Raw genomic sequence first — 20,206 nt, forward strand, 5'->3', positions numbered from 1 at the left:
TCTTCTTCTCCACAAATTCTTGGATTACCCAATTGGCGTTTGGATCTCCTCAAGGCGTTGTTGCTAGCCTGTCACGATGTCCACTGTTTATGGTCATGTCCACGCTTAGTTACGTATATACGATCGATATGGGGCGTTTTCGGTTGGCTGGTTGTTGTCTTATGATACCTTTACTGCAAGCGCAGGTCTGTCTTGCTTGATTAATACGATTACTTTCACTTTGAAAAACCTCTCCCGCTGTGACATTGAACTCTGGTGACGGGGATGACTGAAAAGGTTTTCGACAGAAACAAGACAGATGCATGACTACTACTACTACATAAGAAAGTGGAGAGGTGCCAGGCCGTACAAGGTCGTATATGTGTTATCAGAACGCTCGTCGTAAATCTATCATACGTATCCATAACCCAAATCGCTACTTCGAAACGCGGCGACCATTATCATCCCCATGACACTAAGAGCGTAGCATAGTAGGATGAGGAGAAGGCGAGCGCCCTCTCAGCATGGGCGTACTAGGCTTAAGCATGGGGCTCGCCGTAGCGCTCAGAGCGTCCAGACTGAGCTTGCTGATAGCGTCAAGATTGCCCTGAACGTCGTCGTCTGTGAGGTCAAGCATCAGACGAAGTTCATTCGCCTTCAACGGCGCTCCCAGCCCCACCATCAACTGTTCCTTGTCCACCGAGCCGGGTACGTCGTAGTAGTACCACCTGTAGTCAATATCTTCCAGCCGATGTGGCTCCGCAGGCGTCGTGAGCCGCGCAGCGACGCGGCGTACGTCCATGCCAAACACACCCGATATAGATGGCTCGGTGCCGATTCCGCCCAAGCTGGCTTCCGCTCTGCCACGGAGGGGTCCGGGGACCTTGGCGTCCTTCTCGATGGGCGTCTCGTTGATGCGGTTCGAGGCGCCTGCGTCGCGCAATTTGGCGCGCTTGAAGGTTGCGTTCTTGAGCTCGGTCAGGCCGAGGACGATGTAGAGTGGCTTGCCCGCTTTGATCTGTTCGGCCATCCAGATGCGTGCCTCGGGGTCGTTGCAGACGGCTTGGAAAGCTCTCGACGATGACTGCGTTGTCCGTTGTATCATCTGCTCAGCCTTGACAGTGAGCAGGTTGGGCTGTCTGTATATCTTTCCGAGATCGAACCTCGCGCCATAGTTGGTCGTGAAGCGGCCTTCGGTGTCGACTGAGTAGAGATCTTTGTAGCGGAGCTGGATGTGGAAGTCGTTCAGATCGTCGACCTCTGCGTGCGCTTTATCGGGGTAGAAGGAGTCGCGTTCGGGGTGTAGGGGCTCTGTAACCAGTTGGCCGACTACGAGGGCGTCGGCGGGGAGGGGCTTCGGGAGGAGTGCGTTCTGCACCATTGCTGCGGACCTGCGGGTTGCGGATAAGTAAGTGTGGGAATGTGTCTGGAACGATGCAGACGAGTGTTACGTGTTAGCTATCGACCTTCAGGGGCAATGGCGAAGCATGAGCAAAAGTATGGTGAACCCCATGGCTGCGAATCGCTGCGAATCAGAGGGCTGCATCAGACCCGGTGGCAGGTGCTTGGCTAATCTAGCTAGAAGGTGCTACAAGACTACACGTTCGCAGTTTCGACATTGATATTGGATCAAGCAGCGCTCGCCGAGCCAGATACGATATCGTAGGTTTCTATTGAGATGGAATTGGAGGTTTGGCCGACGAGTGTGTCACGTGCGTCTGCGGCATCGGAGAAATGAAATTCCCATCAGCCATGCGCGGGACCGATGGAGCATGGCAAACTAAGTCAGCGTGCGGCGGATACCGGCAACGTCATGTATATTGACAATAAAGCCCCATTGATCCTGCGTGTTGAGATCGTAGATGGTTGGGAGACGGCTTCCGCATGCGTGGAGCTTCCATGGATGCGCGGTTTTCCTTCGGCCGTGCAACATCACTCACGCTCTAGGCCGGCAGTTCCAAGGTTTCCACGACCGATCGGATCCGCTTGCTACATGTCGATGTACGCAGAGATTCTCGGAGCTGCTACCATGTTCGCCTGCAGCTACATGCAGGGTCCGTCAGAGTCTTCCAACAGGATCGAGCAGACGACCGATGCCTCGATGAAGAAGAAAGAGCTGAGTAACGATTACTGTATCTGCCAGGCTCCCAGTTAGCAATGCACAGCGCCTTGCTTACTAGTAGCCAAGGCTGAGTACAGTAGCACATGTGGGTGTGTATGACATTCAACATGGCATAAGGTGTTCCAGTGGCAGCGTGGCGGCTTCGTACTGCACGAGCAGCTTAGACGCGCGGGTTGACACGGCCAAATGTCTCTGTCAAAGCATGAATCGCTGACAGCGCATGTCGTGTATCAATCGTGGGGTTCCACTTTGGGAACATGCAACAGCTCGGCGGCACCTAGGCAAGACCACGAGACAAGCGTACCTAAAGATATTAGGTTGTAGCATTGGAAAAGTCAGCCACGGGATCGGAGAAATCGATGATAACGCGTGGGAGAAAAAGCAATGCGATGGGTTCACGCGCCTGGAGGGCACGAAGAGGCGGCCCAAGCTCCCGTAGAGCAAGCTAACAGAGGGGCAGGAACGTCACAGCAACCCACCCACCCCCGTCGGTCGCTAGGATCTCAGCGGAATAGCGAAGCCAGACTGTCCACATCTTGGTGCCATTGGCGAATCACGCTCAGTGGCATGACGTCCAGAAGCTGTTAGGACGAGCCACACGTCACTGTCGACCCAGCGCCCCTCACTAACCGCTAATGCGTGAAGCTGTCCATCAAGTCTTTTCAGCCGCAGAGGAGTACTTGAACCCCTCCGTGCCCCTCCAGATCAGCCTCCATCTTCTTATTCCATCACACTCAAACCCAATCTCTCTTCTATATACCCCAAAACCTTTCTACTCTATTCACAAACCCTCACAACCGCCACAATGATCAACGTTCCCCAAGCAACCGAGCTCAAGGACCTCTTCAGCCTCAAGGGCAAGGTCGTCATCGTCACCGGTGCCTCCGGCCCTACCGGTATTGGCACAGAGGCTGCCCGAGGATGCGCTGAGTACGGCGCCGACCTCGCCATCACCTACAACTCTCGCGCTGAGGGCGCTGAGAAGAACGCAAAGGAGATGAGCGAGAAGTACGGCGTCAAGGTCAAGGCCTACAAGTGCCAGGTCAACGACTACTCCGCTTGCGAGAAGCTCGTCAACGACGTCATCAAGGACTTCGGCAAGGTCGATGTCTTCATCGCCAACGCCGGAAAGACTGCCGACAACGGTATCCTCGACGCTACCGTTGAGCAGTGGAAGGAGGTCATCGAGACCGACCTGACTGGTACCTTCAACTGCGCCCGTGCCGTCGGTCTCCACTTCCGCGAGCGCAAGACCGGCTCCCTCGTCATCACCTCCTCCATGTCCGGCCACATTGCCAACTTCCCCCAGGAGCAGGCCTCCTACAACGTCGCCAAGGCTGGCTGCATTCACCTCGCCAAGTCTCTTGCCAACGAGTGGAGGGACTTTGCCCGTGTCAACTCCATCTCCCCCGGATACATTGACACTGGTCTCTCCGACTTCGTTCCCCAGGACATCCAGAAGCTGTGGCACTCCATGATCCCCATGGGCCGTGACGCCAAGGCCACCGAGCTCAAGGGTGCCTACGTCTACTTCGCCTCTGACGCCTCATCCTACTGCACTGTAAGTTTATACGTCCAGATCATACCGTTCAAGTCACTAACAATCTCAGGGTTCCGATCTCCTCATCGATGGTGGCTACTGCGTCAGGTAAACGTATCGTCTTGACGACTTGATACGAGTGGAGGAATATAATAATGAACGACATTATGCCGGAAGACTTAAGTCCGTGTAAATAGCATCGAGACAGTAATAAAGCTTCGCAGGTTTCACTTCAAAGCCATCCATCATGCTGTCGTGACTTCACCTCTTTTCTCATTTTTGGTTGCCCAGAGAATCTTCTGTCTAATCACGAAAAAGATTTCAAACTTCGCACGGTATGTTCCAACCGTGTTGACTCGCAAAAAGACTTCTGGATCGAGCGCGAAGCCCAGCAGACAGTGGGAGGGCGGACGCGTTGGGGACGCGCGAATCGGCTGCGCACCCCCGCAATTTAGCACGCGAGTCAGCATGATCGTCGTCTCTCAGCCGCGGCATCTCAACTCCACTACCAAATAGTCCAATACCTAAGTATGCTCTTCAGACCCACGGAAATGTCTCGCAACACCACCAAGCAGACAAAATGGCGAATCCCAAGCCGCGCGCCGATACGCCTCTTCCCTCCGTAATGCAGCCTCAGAAGAAGGAAACCTTTGGCAACCTCGCCCCATGGAGTGAACCGTCGTGGTACTCCGCCCTCGCCTCTCCCTACTACAATGAGTCGCACAAGAAACTACGCAATGCGCTTCGCACATACGTCGACACGAACATAAAACCGTACATGCTAGAGTGGGAGGAAGCTGGCGAGGCTCCAGCCCAGGAACGGCTCAAATGGGCGCAGACTGGTTACGCATTCGCAGACGTGCCAGAACCATATCGCCCGCGCAATGTTCCAGGACCCGCGGGCATACCGGTCGGCGACTTGGACTTGTTCCATCTGTTGATCATGACGGATGAGAATAGTCGGATCGAGGGCGGTGTAGGCGTTGCTCTAGGTGGTGGCAGCGTGATTGGTGCTCCGCCGATTGTACATCATGGAACCGAGGAGCAGAAGAAGAAGTGGTTGCCGGGTTTGTTCACGTGGGAAACGAGCTTCTGTCTGGGCATTACTGAGCCGGGTGGTGGGGTGCGTATACTGATTCCGCGACATTTCCGTCGTTCGTATTCCGAGAAATATTAACTAGAATGTAGTCCGACGTCGCGAACCTCCAGACAACCGCAACCAAGACCGAAGACGGAAAATATTACGTCGTGAACGGCTACAAGAAATGGATCACTGGCATGCCATGGGCTACACACATGACGACTGCCGTTCGCACTGGAGGACCTGGCGCTACGGGAATCTCAGTCCTTGTCATTCCCACCGACTCATCCGGACTCACACACCGCCGTATTCCCAACTCAGGGCAAAAGGGTGGAGGCGCAAGCTTCGTGGAGATGGACGATGTCCGCGTCCCTGTATCCAATCTCATCGGCAAAGAGAACGAAGGCTTTCGAATTGTGATGACCAACTTCAACAAAGAACGCTACATCATGAGCATAGGCTGCAACAGAAAAGCGCGAACCTGTCTGAGCGAATCTTTCCATTACGCACATAAGCGACACACATTCGGCAAGCCCCTCATCGCCAACCAGATCATTGCGCATAAACTCGCTACAATTGGTCGGTATGTAGAGAGCCACTGGGCATGGCTCGAACAACTCGCATACCATATCCAGCAATCTCCGCTCGGCTGGCAGGATCCGGAGATTGCGGGCCAAATTGCCCTGTGCAAGGTGCACGGTGGTCGTATACTTGAGATGGCGAATCGCGAGGCGCAGCAGATCTTCGGTGGTGCTGGGTATCAGAAGGGTGGGCCTGGTGCTATTGTTGAGCAGATTAGTCGGGATCTGAGGATGATGGTATGTTTGATTCCTTGAAATGTGAAGTCTAGGATAGTATGCTGATGCTAACGTGTGCTAGGTTGTGGGCGGCGGCAGTGAGGAAATCATTGCTGATTTGGCGGTCAGGCAGGAGACGGCGCTTTCGAAGAAGCGGGGATGGAAGTTGTAAGTTGATATGAATGGCGCTATAGTACTGGATTACATCGTGCTGGAGTCCTGAAAATACTACGATGCCATGTTCAATCTACTGGTTTTCTGACGAATTCATTAATCGGGTCTCGCGGTCAACAGTAAAGGTTGCTCGAACTCACTGAGTATCCCTTGCGGATACACATGACAGTGCAGGTGCAATAATCGAGAGCATCTATAAACTGAGGACGTTGTGAATTGTCCAGCCCTGGAGGTGCTTTTGGACGATCGAAGGATCACACGCGCTACGCTGTTAGCCGAAGCGCTAACCCAGTTTCACTCATCGAGGCCTTCCAAGTCGCGTCACCCCGGCCTTCGCGTCTCCCTGCTCCTTACAATCTGTCGTCTCGTTACCCACACTACCACGTCCATGTTACCGTTGGTTGTTACTTGATTCCAACATTTTAACCCGATAGACAGAGTTGGTTCAGGCCTATCCAGCTTCTCCATACCAACACAACCTATCACTTCACCACAAATACGTCTGAAGGCGCCTCTACTCTAATCGAAGTTACAACCCCTTTGAACGTGCGCGTAATCAACCTCTAGCGCAAGAGCTGGGAAGGCGCTGCGAAACAGCCGGCATGTACGGTACGTTTGTGTACACGCCTAAATTTAATCCTCCCGCTCATCGTCCCTCCTAAGCATTTGGAGAGCGAACTAGTGGCCCGAGCGACAGTAGTGGAAGAAAACGTGAAAGAGAAGACTATCAGTCAGATACGCCAGAAAGAGACTCGCAGGCCAATCCACCAAAGCAGCGCATACTCGAGCCGAATCCTTTGGCGGCTTCTGCACCACCGGACATGAACTCGACAGCCATTTCTTTCGAATCGAAAATTGCCCTGGCCTTGGGTGGTTCGAGTTGGCAGCAACTGCAGGGTGACAGTGCTGTGGAGCCCACCATTGCGGCCGAAGATGGCGTTGACTCCGATTCGGACGGTGGGGATGCGATTCTGGAAATTCCTGAAGAAGAAGTGATCGATCCAGTCGTACTTGAGAAACGCAGGAGAAAACTGGCGCGCTTCAACAGCACTATTGCAAGAGATGCAGGACATGTTGTAGAGATAATCGAAAAGACCGCACTCATCCCGGTACCAGAGCCAGTAACATGGGACGAGGAACCGGAGCTGTTGTGTTGCTACAACTGGCAGGCTGCGGAAGACGGTACCAATACGATATTTGGTGAGTATATCATGACCTCCAGCCAGGCGTTTGCCAGTTAAAATTTCGAGTATTGTTAGACTCACATCTATCTAGTTCCCGGCGAGCCAGCAAAATGGCAACCGCCAAGCCTGCCGCACACTGTCGAAAGGGATAGTGGCTGGGATTCCAACGATTACAACTACGCTCGCCAACCGAAAAATCCGTACCTGCCGATGTTCAATGCCCTCCGGGTTATGTCACCAAACACCACTTTCCACAACATCGACGTTCTCGCAGATCGCAACAATCTCCGTGTGTTATTGGAATTTGCTCAGGGCAAGAACAACGCACCTCTCCGCCTCAATCTGTATCTAGTCTTCAACACACTCGTCATCGTGCGCAGGGAGTCACGATGGTGGAAACGCTCAGACGGGAAGAGTTACGGGTTCAACTTCGAGCGAGCCTTCACCAAGAAAACTGAAGACATGGAGGATGCGACGAGTCACTATCGGGCTATACGATATGCAATGGGTCCTCTCAACGTCGTTTGTCGCTTCGAAGCAGATGCATACGACGACGGCATCATTCCCGACGATCTCACACAGACCGAAGCAGCAGCGGTGAGCGGAAGCTCACACGTGAACCCTCCAAGGTTCAATTACAATGCGCCAATTCGGGTCCTGCAAAAAGGCCATATCGTACCAACAGCCCAGATACTAGAGCTCAAAACTCAGGCTTATAGCCCATTGGCATCAGGGTTGGTCGCATGTCAAGATCAGCTCTGGTTCGGTCGTACATCGTTGCTTTACACCGCTCCCTACGAGAAAGGTACCGGTGTTGTATCGAGGATCAAGGAGGAAGTCGCAACTGTAAGGGTGAAGACATGGGAGCAGAACCAGCAGGAACCGTTGAGGAAACTCGCTGCTCTGCTTATACGCCTGAGAGATGTGCTGAAGCGAGAGAATCGGCCGAATCGAGCTTTGATTCTTGTGAGGGAAGAGAAAGGTGGGCCAATCGTATTGCGTACGATGGAAGAACGAAGTTGGGCTGTGGACAGAGAGACACGTGAAACATTCTGGCCGCTCCCTACTCATGGCAATCGAGGAAAGGGTGGTGGAAGGGGCAGGGGTGCTTACAACAGCGGACCTCGCGGTCGTGGGAATTTCGCGCCAGCTCAAGGCCGAGGAGACTTTGCCGCTCCGCGCGGACGTGGCTACTTCACACCCGGTCAGGGCCGAGAGTCTGACTTTGCACCTTCTCGCGGACGTGGCCAATTCGTGCCTGGTCATGGTCGAGGAGACTTTACACCTTCGCGCGGACGCGGGCAGTTCACGTCTGGCCAGAGTCGAGGGGGTGATTCTGCGAACTCACGTGGTCGCGGGTATTACGCTCCACCTCAAGGTCGTGGCCAGCATCACTATCAGCGAGGTAGCGGGCAGTAGATTCCCAGCTCCTCAAATGTATCGAGAGCGGATATAGTCGTTTGGGATGACCAAGTCCAGTACACGACCACGTCAACCTAGGGAAAACCTGGACAGGTCTGGAGCCTACATCGACGTTAGGCCACCTAATTTGCAGGGTTTCTTCTTGATGTAGCCTTTAGGGTGTTCAGTTTTTCCCTTGTATGAGGTGCGACCATTGGTGACCCGTCAAACCAAAAACAAGCCAGAAATCAACCAATATCAAAATCTGTACATGAAATCTGCTGGCTTGCAGTCGCACTAGCAGGTGAACAGGTAACGTTTGTTTCACAATAGAGGTAGCAATTATTGCGATATGGTACCTGATATCTCAACAAAGCTAGCTAGATAGAGTTCCGGGGCTCGCGTCCGAACCAAGACGGCGTACACGTAGTTTACCGAGGTCCAGGAACATCTTGACAGGACCACTGGAGTTCAATTCTTGCAGCTTCAGAAGGGCTCTTGCGCAAGAGCTCCTCGTGACCGTCTGGACGGCTTCAGTTAATATTGGTCGAGCTTGCTCTGAGCCTACACATAGAGAGGAAGCAGAGACAAGAGAGAGAGAGAGCAGCAGCAGAGGTTGATCAGATCTAGTCTACTACGTAGTACGTTGAAGAGCGAGGCCGCTAAGACGCTTATCGTGTAGACTGCAACTCTATGCAGGTCCAGTCTAGTTCCCAGCCCCCTCAGGCTATCGAGATGTTCTGAACGACGGTGACGTTGGTGGAAATTCAGATCAAGCCTAGATGAGTGTGATAGTTTGATCGACATGCTCTTACCATCGTGCCGTTTGTGTGACGTAGTCTGCTCGATGAACGAGGTGACGTTGGATCTTGGTGAGCTACTGTGATGTCGCCGAATAGTCAAAATTCGGTCGCGATACGATTGAAGCCCGAGTATGATGTAGACGAAGACTTGAGTCATGGGATCTAGTCCGCATGTGGTATCGAAGTTCACCGCTTCCCGTGATCGTGGGCAAGGTCAGGATATGGAGACTGAGGTAACGAGGTCAGTCAGCAGGTGTAGCGATTGGGCAGTGCAGCGTCCCCTGACGTCTTGACGGGCGTGTGATAGATCAGCATAAGGCAGCACCACCCTTTGCACACCACGTAGCAATACCCCATCGTCGAAATCTCCGGAAGACCCTGATCTTCAGTTTATCCCACGCTTCATTGCGGGGGAACGGCCCTTCTCTTCAGGCGCACAACCTGGCCAGTTGAGCATCGCGGACGGCAATGGCTTGCAGAAGTGGGCCCGTCTAGACGTGCTGCCCATGCACGATGATCGCAGCCTACATACACAGCCCACTTGAGCTCTGCCACGCCGTCGCGAAGCTTCGAATGCGTCGGCAGCCCCGCAAATTTTGCACTTGTGCACGACGAGCTGAGGCATTAGGGCATATGACGACATGGTGTCTTGTGAGACTGGGCTGGGAGGTGCGGCCTAGCCGAGAGCCGCGCTTTAAGTGTCAGATGTTCGCCGCCGACTGTTAGACCACGCTACCTGGACACCTACACTCCACCACTACCTGCACCTTGACCGCTACAACAAGCAAGCAACATGGGTCGTCGCGATAGAGACAGACATTCCTCACCGGAGCAGCCGCCCCCGCCGCCATCACGTAAGATGTCCAGTATGCATTGAATCGGCACAGGGCTGACAAGGAAGCAGATCCGGGCACGTACCGCTTTGACAGCTACGAGAACGGCAAGCCAAAATGGGCGCCTGGCAAAGACGACAAGAGAGACTACCGCGACTACCGCGACAGCCGAAGAGGCGATCACCGCCGCTCTCGCAAGGAGAGGCCTGTCGACGATGCGCCGCCGCCGCCATATCCCAACAACCCTCCACCGCCCCCGCATGGCGCCTATCCTCCACCGCCTCCACCAGGCCACGAAGGTTATCCTCCGCCGCCTCCCCCTCCGCCGCCAGGAATGGAGGGCATGCCACCTCCACCACCTGAATCTATGCCACCACCACCCAGAGGTATGCCAGCCTGCCAGCGCTCTTCGCAATTCCAGCTAACCAAGCAGCAGAAGAACGTGACCCTCGTGGAGCCCGACCACGTCGCCATCGCAGGCAACCGTCCTACTCGTCCGACTCTGACTCTGAATCTCCACCACCCCAACCTCGACGCAAGCATCGCGAGGAACGCCGCGACGACCGCCCCCGCCGACCCAGGCATGAGGATACCTACGACTCATACGACGAGCACTATCCTCCTCGCAGGCCCAAAGACGATGGGCGCCGTGACCGCGACGGCTACAAGTCCGAAGGCTACAAGTCTGACCGCCGCCGCAAAGACAAGGACCCCTACTACGATGACCGCGAACGCCGTGACAGGCCCCGTGACGATCGCAGACGCCGCGACGACGGCTACGATAACAAATACGACGACATGTTCAACAGCAAGCCGCGCCGCGACTCTCGCTATGACGATGGAGGTCGCGATAGGCGCAGTCGATACGACGACGATGATCGCTACGACGACCGCCGCAGGAGTGGCAGAGGTGGAGGCGGCAAGCCGGGAAAGCCTGGACAGCCGGAGTGGCAGAGGCAGGCTATGGGCATGTTCAAGGACTACGCCCTACCTATCATCAAGAAAGAGGGCGCCAAATATGTGCAGAAGCAGATGGCCGGTGGCTTTGGAAGGCGCTGATAGACTGTATACGATACGACATGATATGATACGATAACGTTGGGACGGGATTGCATGGTGTAATGGCTTGATCTTGGTATTTCAGCGTCATGTACGGCGAGTTCTTTTGGATCATGAGGGTTTGCTACTTTGGCGTTAAGGGACTGTACTCAACTTGATACCAATCTATACACAATCTACTTTTTCTTTTGAAATATCACGCTATGGACCTTCACTTGGAAATGGTTGACGTTAACAGATTCTCATTGTGCATGCGAGCAACGAACGGCTGGCCAGTCTACAGACTCTAGGTACAAGTATGGGTACGGCCAAGATTACCCCCATCCAAAAACGAAGCCAGGGTCTTTCCCCTTGCTTGCCCCCTGAGTCCAATTCCAAGCGCCAAGGGTAACAGTTTAAGCGCAGTAGGCGATGAGGCAATTGATAGCGCAGGCAAAGCCCGGGGCGAGCCCACTGCAGGCTCCAGTACAGGTCTGGTATGCATCGAGGTCGGCGCAAGCATCAGCCTGAGCATCTGATTTGGAAAAGAGTGGTTAGCAAGAGCTTCTGCGGACGTGGTAGTTCATGTGAAAGGAGCATACCGAGAGCTGCTCCCGTCTGCTCCAAAGAGGTTGCAGGAAGAGCGGTAGCCGTGATGGCGAGGGCGGCAATGACGGCAGCGAAACGCATGGTGATGGTTAAGTGGAGGATTGGTCGTGTGTGAGAAAAGTGATTTCTTGGTTTGGATGTTGAAGTTGAAGAGTAGAGTCGAGTCGAGCTGATGAAGAATACTTCCAAGCCGACGAACGACGTCTTTATATACACTTCTCCCCTGCTCTACCAAACATCTTCCTTCGAACATCGTGCGAGCATCCATATCCAAATCAAGCATGTCAGCCCGGGAACAACGGCTAAGCAACGGATCGAAATCTGGGGGCGGGTAAGGCGTCCCGTAAGCCCCATAGGATTCTGAACACAACCACTACACACGACGATCAGGCACGCCTTGGGTTGACAGTTCCACTTTATGTCTCATCGAAGCGCGAATATCGCTCCTTCGATGAGAGTATACCTCGTATCCACCCGCCGGCTTAGTATGATTACCCCAGCTCCCCCCGCAGTGCGATGGGTACAGTGGACGGAAGCAATTTCTCCATGGATAATCTGTGTCTTAGACCTTCTTGCTGGCCTTACGCTTGAATCGTTCAATGGGTAGTAGCTCTTACCTTTCTGACGTCGTGGATGCCACGCCGGATAGGCCCGCAGTGAAGCTTTCTACCTGAATCAAGCTTTAAGCGCCGAGGATCGTGCCTTTCTTTCCGAGACATTGGCGTTGAGGGACATGAAGAGATGATGTGGTGATATCGACATGACGTTTCTTCCTGTCTGAAAACATTCAAGCTCCGAGTAGATCTGATAGCGTGCTATGAACTTTATCGTATTACGTACCCAGCTTCAGTCAGCCCTTGCATCCAGCAACACACGAGCCCTGTCTTCAGTCTTTCATTGGACGGCCAATACGAGGCGGCTTGTCGACTACGGCTCTGAGATCTCCTTGTCTTGCATAGTGAAGCAGATTGACCGGTGGAAGTGTTGTCCAACAAGATAAACATGACATTGTACAAGTCAGCCAGCCAACCAAGATGATGGGATGACAAGCCGAGTTTGGCATAAATGGACAGAGAGCGTACCGTCTTCATGATCATCAATGAGAACTTCCCGAGTAGTGACTTCATTAGGCAGCGGCGCAGACACAGGAGGCCTCACGGCAAGGCCGATTGGAGTTTGCTGTTCCAAGAGTAGCGAGAGACAATGGGAGGGCGAAGTAAAGGCGGCACTCGCTAATATTGAGTGGTGATTGCATTAGTCTTACAGTAGCGGCCAGACTAAGTCTCATTCACGTCCCCTTCTTTTAGCTGCATCGACTGGCTGTCCCATGGCGAACTCGGGAAAATCTGGCAGAGTCAGTAGCAACCCGTCTTTGTCCCTGATCTGGTCTGTTAAGACGTCGTCCTCCGAGAAAGATTGATCGACCTCAGCAAGGATTTCTCTTAGAGTCGGTCTGAGATTATGATCGAAGTTCAAGCACCTCCGCACTAACTCTTTGACTTCTCGCCCGTACTTCCCAGCTGTATATTGTGCAGTGCTCTTCTCTGCGAGTACACTTTTGTCATCATTGGGACGGACGTTGCGCTCATGTCTAAGGGCTAACGGGACTTTGTGCTGGTCATCATTTTTCGTGCTGCGCGAAGGTTTTGTGTCGCAACGAATCGGACCAAATACATCAACTTGCTTATTACATAAGAGCCTCCATGCGATGTGACCGATGCCCCAAACATCAGTTCTTTCACCCAACTCGAGATAGTACGGTTCCTCTTGTTGGTGCATTTCCTAGGAGCGATTAGCTATCGTAGCAAGCGACGTTTCGAAAAAAAGAAAGCTGCTTACAGGAGGATATCGCGTATCAGTTTCGTGGATGATATAGTCATCAGGATTGTCGGTAATTGGACAGTCATCATCATTCGGACTAAAAAAGGAAATACCAAAGTCTGCAAGTATAGGCATCACAGGAGGTTCTTTAGTTCTCCAATCGTCAGCGTCGGCGCGGTTGAGCCTAGCACTCTTGGAGGAGCCCGCTTTTGACTTTCCCTTAGCTTGCTGGGTCGGTGGAGTGTGAACATCCAAAAGTACGTTTGGTAACTGCAAATCCAAGTGGGTGATGGGTCTCCAGCCATCAACCGTAGTGCCATCGATGGTGCCTTCGCGAAGCACCAGACAAGCAGTCGCGAGCGCTTTGATGGTATACCAGACGAACCCCTCTGGTACGAATATGTCCTCGTCGGTGGGTTTCCCGTCCTTCCAGCTTTTAGCATGAAATGTCATTGCCGCGTTCATGTCGCCACCCGAATGGTAATCTAGATACAATCTGTATCTTCTATGTTCCATCCATAGTCGGTGTGCGCGGCAACGGATAATATGACGACACATGGCTGGTTCCACGACACGACGTTCTTCGAGAAGCTGGTGGATACGTATTTCTTGTGGCAATCGGTCCCGCCAGTTCTTGGGATCGCGCCATCGGCTTGGTGTGAAGGCTTTGGCTTCTTTGATCACCATTCTCTGGTGTTGATGTTAGCTTATCGCTGAGGAAAGGGCACTGATCGTGTCTGTGACTAGATACATACGTCACGAATATTGTTTGCTGCATCGGCTTCAGCCCACAAACCGGCTGCGCCATAGCTACCAGATCCTAATAGCTTGATGCCATGCCAACGAGAGTTGTCGTTCGGTGGAGGCATGCGCGGCTCAGTGTCGAGCCAATGTTCCTTTACGAAATCAACATCGTCTTTCAACGCTTGCATGTCAAGGAATGGTGGAGCGGGTTCGTCCGGTGCAGACCATGGCAGCCTTGGCCAGAAGTCATGTAGGTTAGACGAGACGTATGCAGGAGCAGCGGCGACAGGCAGGACATTCGCTCCGGGAGCAGTTGCAGATGCAGGCATAGTTTGCGTAGTCTTTGCATGGTTAACATCTGCGGCCGTGAATGGATTAACTGGTATTGGGTTCGGGTTTGGCAATCCAGGACTGGTCGCCTTCCAATTTCCACTCGCATTCTGGGTTTGAGTAGCATAGTAATTTTTGACGTTCCCATCCCCGGCCCATATAGTCGAAATTGTCCAAAGACGTTCCGCTAGTGGCTACTATAAGCAAGTGATCTTTGTCTGTACTTAGCAAATCTACTCACGAGTCGTCCAATTCCTGTTCTGATGGATGAATTCGTTGGCATCATATCTGAAATAGTTATAAAAACTCGCGTACGGTGGGGCCATTTAGCTTGCTGGGTACAAGAGCTGAATCGATACAAAAGATGAAAGTTTTTGTCAGAGGTGCGACATCCGTGAGTAGTTCGTCTTCCATTGCGCAGAAAGCTGTTTTGACGAGGAGCGAATGGCCCATACTACAACAAAGGAATGATTTCTTTGCCGCACAAAATATGAGTGCCGAAAACGGGAGCAAATGCGCCCAAACAATGGAGCTTCAGAGGTCGTGTTTCAAAGGATCTCGTAGACGAACTTTGGTGTGTGAACTAACATCGGTCAACGGTTCGAGCTGCCTGCTATTCCTAATGACGGAAAATGGCATGGTGAATGAAGCATTCTCGATAAGTCCAACTCGCCATCATGGATCTTGGGTGAAGACCTGGCCGAGATTTGAGCGATAGAAGCGCGGGGTTGCTTCATCGTTGTCCAATTGATGTCGTCAGTGTGCGACACCGCGGATGCCGAATTACTTCTAGGCCCAATGCATCCGATATGAATGCGATGAATGTTAGCAGGTCACGATAAACAATAACGGTACCGCGATGCAAAAGGTAGACGTTTTCGGTGTCCGCAAGGGGAGCGCACCGCGATGACGCAGTGGTACGTGCGCGCTTACATCAGCAGGTCTGCCCGTAACAGGCAAATTCTGATCTGGCGTTGATCACGGATGACGCTCCTGATGTTCAAGGCGACAATATCATCGGGAACGGCCTCTCCGCCATCCTCACCATTGCCTCAAGCGGTCGCATCATGCTGGAGATAGAAGAGACTTCTAAACCCTATCAGCGCATTTGGAGCAGCTTTGGTTCACCGTGTATTTAGGCTCAACGTTGACAGCGATGCTGCAGTCAAATCAAACCCAAGTTTCCCCATTTCGCGCTGCTGAGCTAACCGTGTATTACTGGTCACCGAATGTTGCGGGCGTCCTGCAGGCATGGGGCGCAGTTGTCCCACTTACACCTCTGCGCAATTCCGCACGCAGATTCAATTCAAATCAAGGACAGCTCATACGCATCGACTGCGATCCCAGAAGATCTGTCGGGCCATGACATTATCTCCTCCTCAAAGCTTCACGGTGGTCAGACCGCCTAACCACCTCTGTTCGCAGTGCGCAGCTTTCGGTCTGGACGATGCGCTCCGGTTCAATCCGGGGGTACCGGTCCGAACTGTCTTGAGGATCTCTCGACTGAAGCCAGAAACTTGTAGTCTCTGCCAATTCCTATCTGGCAGCATGGGTCAGGTGCCAGAAGGCGGGGTGTGCAACCTTAATGCAGTGCAATCTCACGTCGCAGTAACACCTCTTCTCGAAAAGATCGAAGCACCCATACTTTGTATCGAGCGACGCGGGGAGTATAGTCTCTTCGATTTGTTCGGTATCCGCAGTTCCATCATCTTCGATCCGGATGGACCCATCAGTCAGAATCTGCGAGCAATTACACCTCTGATCGATGATTACACAGAAGCCCGCGAGTGGATCGCGTCATGCGTAAAGGGTCATGGATGTCACAAATTTCAGTTTTTGACCGAGTCAAAGTACGACACCAACGTACACAATCTGAAGGTCATCGACTGCAGAAACCGCTTAGTTGGAAAACTGCCACCAGCTGGGTCGTATGTGACATTGAGCTACGTGTGGGGCAAGCCGGACGCACAAAATCCTGGCCAGCAAGCGGGCGCTGAGTCGTTGGAGCTGGGCGTCCTATCGTCCAGCTTACCTAGAACTATCGAAGATGCCATCAAAGTCACGCTGATGCTTGGCTACGACTACCTTTGGGTCGATAGATATTGCTTGGAGAAATCTTCAGAAGACTTTCATCGACAGCTCCAACAAATGGACAAGGTCTACGCAGGGTCTGTCTTCACAATCATCGCAGCGGCGGGATATGATGGGGCTTACGGACTGCCAGGTGTTAGCCGGCAACGTAAAGTGAACCACCCTCTCTACATCGGGCAGCGAAAACTGGATTCCACTCCCATGTTTTGTAGCGATACCCTAGAGAACACGGCATGGAGCACGAGAGGCTGGACATATCAAGAAGGCTTGCTTCCGACTAGACGTCTTGTCTTCACCGACACTCAACTTTATTTCGAATGTCAAAAAAGATTTCGGATGGAAGGCTGGATAGCCCCAGAACATATGTTCTGGCGTCGTGGTGGGGAAAAAACTGGATTCTTTTTCGAGGAACATGACCCAGGCCTCTTCCCATCTGTCAAGGGCTATGCTATGACAGTTCTCAGCCGGATCGAAGCGTTCACAAGACGCTCGCTCACATATGAAAGCGATGTACTGAATGCAATGCTTGGGATCTTCGCGTCTCTGGGACACTCAAATGGTCTCAGACACCTTTGGGGACTGCCATACTGTGATAACGATCGTTTTGGGTCGGACAAAACACCGCTTAACATATCGCACCGAAGATTCGTCAGCAACTTGAGCTGGGACGTGGAAGGCCCAGCTAGACGACGAGTCGAATTTCCTAGCTGGTCGTGGACCGGATGGGAAGGCACTGTACGATGGGCCAGGGGGTTGAAGATGTTGGACAACGCCAGATTGTCCCGAGACAAGACTGAAATTTCATGCGCAGTGAAGCCGGAGCTCAACGACGGGAAAATTGTTGACTGGAAAACTTACCAAACACTATACGACTCCATCACACAGGCACCGACTATATACATCCATATCAGTGCTCACGTTACTCGTATAATGCCGCTCCCACTGCCGCAATCGCAGAGATCTCGTTCATACTATCTTGAGCCTGACCCGAAAATCTCCCGCATCGGACTGGCATCAACGTTCATTGATGTTGAACCTACAGCTCACGATCTTCCCAGCTTTCTCTTGGAGTCTTATGTACTGCACTTGCCCTGGTATTTTCGTCATGGACACGATAGAGAGCATCATGTCCTGGTAGTTCAGTGTCGGGGCTCGCATTGGGAAAGAATTGGTACTGGGACCACATCAACCTTATTGGAGGCATCACCGGTTAAAAAGAGTTGGATGGACATTCGCCTTGGCTGACCAAGACTATGCGTCAGCCCACCACTCACTACCGTCAAATCCGTCCCGGCTACTACTTTCTCATGGCAAGATCTACTTCTTGTAGAATGTACTCATGCGATACTTCGTCTCACCCTCGTATTGCGCAAGGTCTGCCAATGCCTGTTCGCCCTCTCGTACGATAGCTTGACGTATCCTTTCACTCCGAGGCTTTATGCTCACTTTGAACGGCTGCGGTCGCATGTTCAAACCGTTACTTGCAGATGTCAGTATCTCACATACTGATCGCTTTCCAGTAGACACTTACGTGTAATCAAATATGTCGACCGGAATGGGCTTCCCATTCTCATCTAGTGCTGGCTCGATCCTGAAGCCCCATACCAATCGCGCTACCGTCAGCCACGTGCCCTGCTCGGCAAGTGCCTGACCTGAGCACACTCGACGACCCCAACCGAATGTCATGTAGCCTCTTTCGCCGGGGAAAGGTCGCGAATCCGGATGGTCCTTCAAGAAGCGATTTGGATTAAAACGGTCGGGTTCAGGAAAGTCACGCTCGTTATGGTGTATCGCCCAGACGTTGCCCTGTACCCATGCGGATTGCGGAATCAGATAACCGTTGTAGTAATCGTCTTGAACTGGAGCGTGTGGTTGTCCACCGATAATGGCTACTGATCGCCATCGGAACACTTCCTTTACAAATGCTCGCATGTAAGGTAGGTTTGCATCGTCCTCGAACGAAGGACTACGGTCCTCTCCGACAACGCGATCTAGCTCTTCCCACGCGGCCTGCATAGTTTCTGGGAACGCTCGCATGGCGAGAACAGCGGTGATGAGCGTACTACTTGATGTGTCGGACCCCGCACCGAACAGGTTACCAGTTAATGCCGAAATCTCCTTGTGATTGAGACCGTATTTCTCCTGCTCGCGAAACAACATCTTTGAATAGCAGTCTTCGTGTCCTGGCTTCTCGTTTGCTTCTCTGGCGAGCGAATAAAAGAAGTCATGGCCGCGGGATGACTTCTTCTTCGATCCCATGCCGTGCTTCCATGGGGCATATTCCGTAGGTGCGCGAGCAAGAATCGGAAAGGTCTCCATTAGCATAGGGAATGTCTTGCCCGGTACGTTCAGATCAGCTGCTCGATGCATCAATGCGATGACCTCGGTGATGATTGGATCTTCGTGGCTCGCAACGCGTCTGCCAAAGCCGATGATAGAGACCACACTGGTCGCGTAGCGTTCAAAGTGCGCGACGTAATTTTCGGGGGTGCTCAGGAGATCGAGGGCGACGACTTTGCTCTCATCATTTTGGAAGTCGCGGTACTTCTTCACCTGCTGGATGCCAACGCCCTGGTGCGTCACCTTGCGTAGCATCCGAAACCGCTCCCGCTGCGCCTGCGTAGTAGTGATCAGGTTCACGAGGTTGTTTTGGCCAGATCCGAGTTCGGCAAAGACAAGCATGCGCGGGCGCGAGCAGTATATGCCAGCTCTTTTGTCGAGTAGTTCATTTGCGGTCCATGCATCGTTGATCCAAACGGTTGGGTTACGTCCGATCCAATACGTTATCAGCGGCGTGCTGTATTTCTTGGATAGCTCCTCGAAGAAAATCCAGGGCTTGTTGTCAGGCAGCTGGAACGTGTTGCCAACGATGGGGTATGGGAAGGGCCCTGGGGGCTATTCAACGTTAGTACCATCATCAAATCCTGTGTGTTGCTCTTACCATCTTCGATCTCATATACAGCATCCAAGCATAATCTGCAAGTACACCTAAAAGTGCGGTCAAGAAGACTGCCAAGGCGATATTGCCAGCACCAAACTTGGAGATGCCATGCTGCAGATAGTGTAGAGGCAACGCCTCAAACATTTGCTCTATCGCCATGTTTTCCGCTGTATTGATCGTGTTCACTGGGAATGCTCCTCAGAAGAAGACTGCTCCAAGCAACAGTTGAGACCAAGGGATGCATTGCAGCTCGCACGACGCGTCTGTTATGAAGCGACCAATGAACAAACACATGAATCAGAGCTTGCTAATCAACAGGCATCGCCGCCAGCAGCATTGAAAGTAGCCATCCTCGGAGGGTTGCATGCGCGCAACGCCTAACCCCACATCGCGGGGGTGGGGCACAGACAGCCGGGTAAAGTTTGCAGCCTCGTGGGCATTTCACACCCGAAGACATGCAAGTCTCTCGCACTGATACACGGAAGGATGCAGGTGGGCCAGCATCTGTGGGCATTGTGCCGGATGCGCACGTGAGGCGGCAGGCAAGGAGCTTGCGGCAGGTGTTGTGCCGAACCCCGGACGCGACGCGACGCGATGCTTAGCTACGCAGTAGCGCCGGAATGCACCTGGGCATCATCGACGTCTCTGAACATGTCGACACCAAAATCACGATGCCCTTCATCGCAATGTACTTTGTCTAGTACCTACTATTGCACTT

At 52.8% G+C, this 20,206-nt stretch overlaps 5 protein-coding genes across 5 annotated transcripts; 3 read left to right on the forward strand and 2 right to left on the reverse strand.

Moving 5' to 3' along the window:
- Window positions 1-454: 454 nt before the first annotated feature.
- Window positions 455-1,360, reverse strand: J4E92_000780 (uncharacterized protein; the record flags this gene model as incomplete). The annotated part of the gene is made up of 1 exon (XM_051492195.1): window positions 455-1,360. The coding sequence occupies one exon, from the start codon at window positions 1,358-1,360 to the stop codon at window positions 455-457; it is 906 nt and encodes a 301-aa protein (XP_051357707.1).
- Window positions 1,361-2,906: 1,546 nt separating this feature from the next.
- J4E92_000781 (uncharacterized protein) lies at window positions 2,907-3,753 on the forward strand (the record flags this gene model as incomplete). Its single annotated transcript, XM_051492196.1, has 2 exons — window positions 2,907-3,662; window positions 3,712-3,753. The coding sequence occupies 2 exons, from the start codon at window positions 2,907-2,909 to the stop codon at window positions 3,751-3,753; spliced, it is 798 nt and encodes a 265-aa protein (XP_051357708.1).
- Window positions 3,754-4,221: 468 nt separating this feature from the next.
- J4E92_000782 (uncharacterized protein) lies at window positions 4,222-5,691 on the forward strand (the record flags this gene model as incomplete). Its single annotated transcript, XM_051492197.1, has 3 exons — window positions 4,222-4,764; window positions 4,830-5,540; window positions 5,602-5,691. The coding sequence occupies 3 exons, from the start codon at window positions 4,222-4,224 to the stop codon at window positions 5,689-5,691; spliced, it is 1,344 nt and encodes a 447-aa protein (XP_051357709.1).
- A 604-nt stretch (window positions 5,692-6,295) lies between these two features.
- On the forward strand, window positions 6,296-10,973 carry J4E92_000783 (uncharacterized protein; the record flags this gene model as incomplete). Its single annotated transcript, XM_051492198.1, has 5 exons — window positions 6,296-6,302; window positions 6,429-6,893; window positions 6,969-7,859; window positions 9,986-10,300; window positions 10,351-10,973. The coding sequence occupies 5 exons, from the start codon at window positions 6,296-6,298 to the stop codon at window positions 10,971-10,973; spliced, it is 2,301 nt and encodes a 766-aa protein (XP_051357710.1).
- Window positions 10,974-17,864: 6,891 nt separating this feature from the next.
- Window positions 17,865-19,632, reverse strand: J4E92_000784 (uncharacterized protein; the record flags this gene model as incomplete). The annotated part of the gene is made up of 3 exons (XM_051492199.1): window positions 17,865-18,027; window positions 18,079-19,442; window positions 19,489-19,632. 3 exons carry the CDS (start codon window positions 19,630-19,632, stop codon window positions 17,865-17,867), a joined length of 1,671 nt encoding a protein of 556 aa, XP_051357711.1.
- Window positions 19,633-20,206: the final 574 nt, after the last annotated feature.

This window comes from Alternaria infectoria, assembly GCF_024043175.1.
Source record: "Alternaria infectoria strain BMP 0036 chromosome Unknown scaffold_1, whole genome shotgun sequence".
NCBI lineage: Eukaryota > Fungi > Ascomycota > Dothideomycetes > Pleosporales > Pleosporaceae > Alternaria > Alternaria infectoria.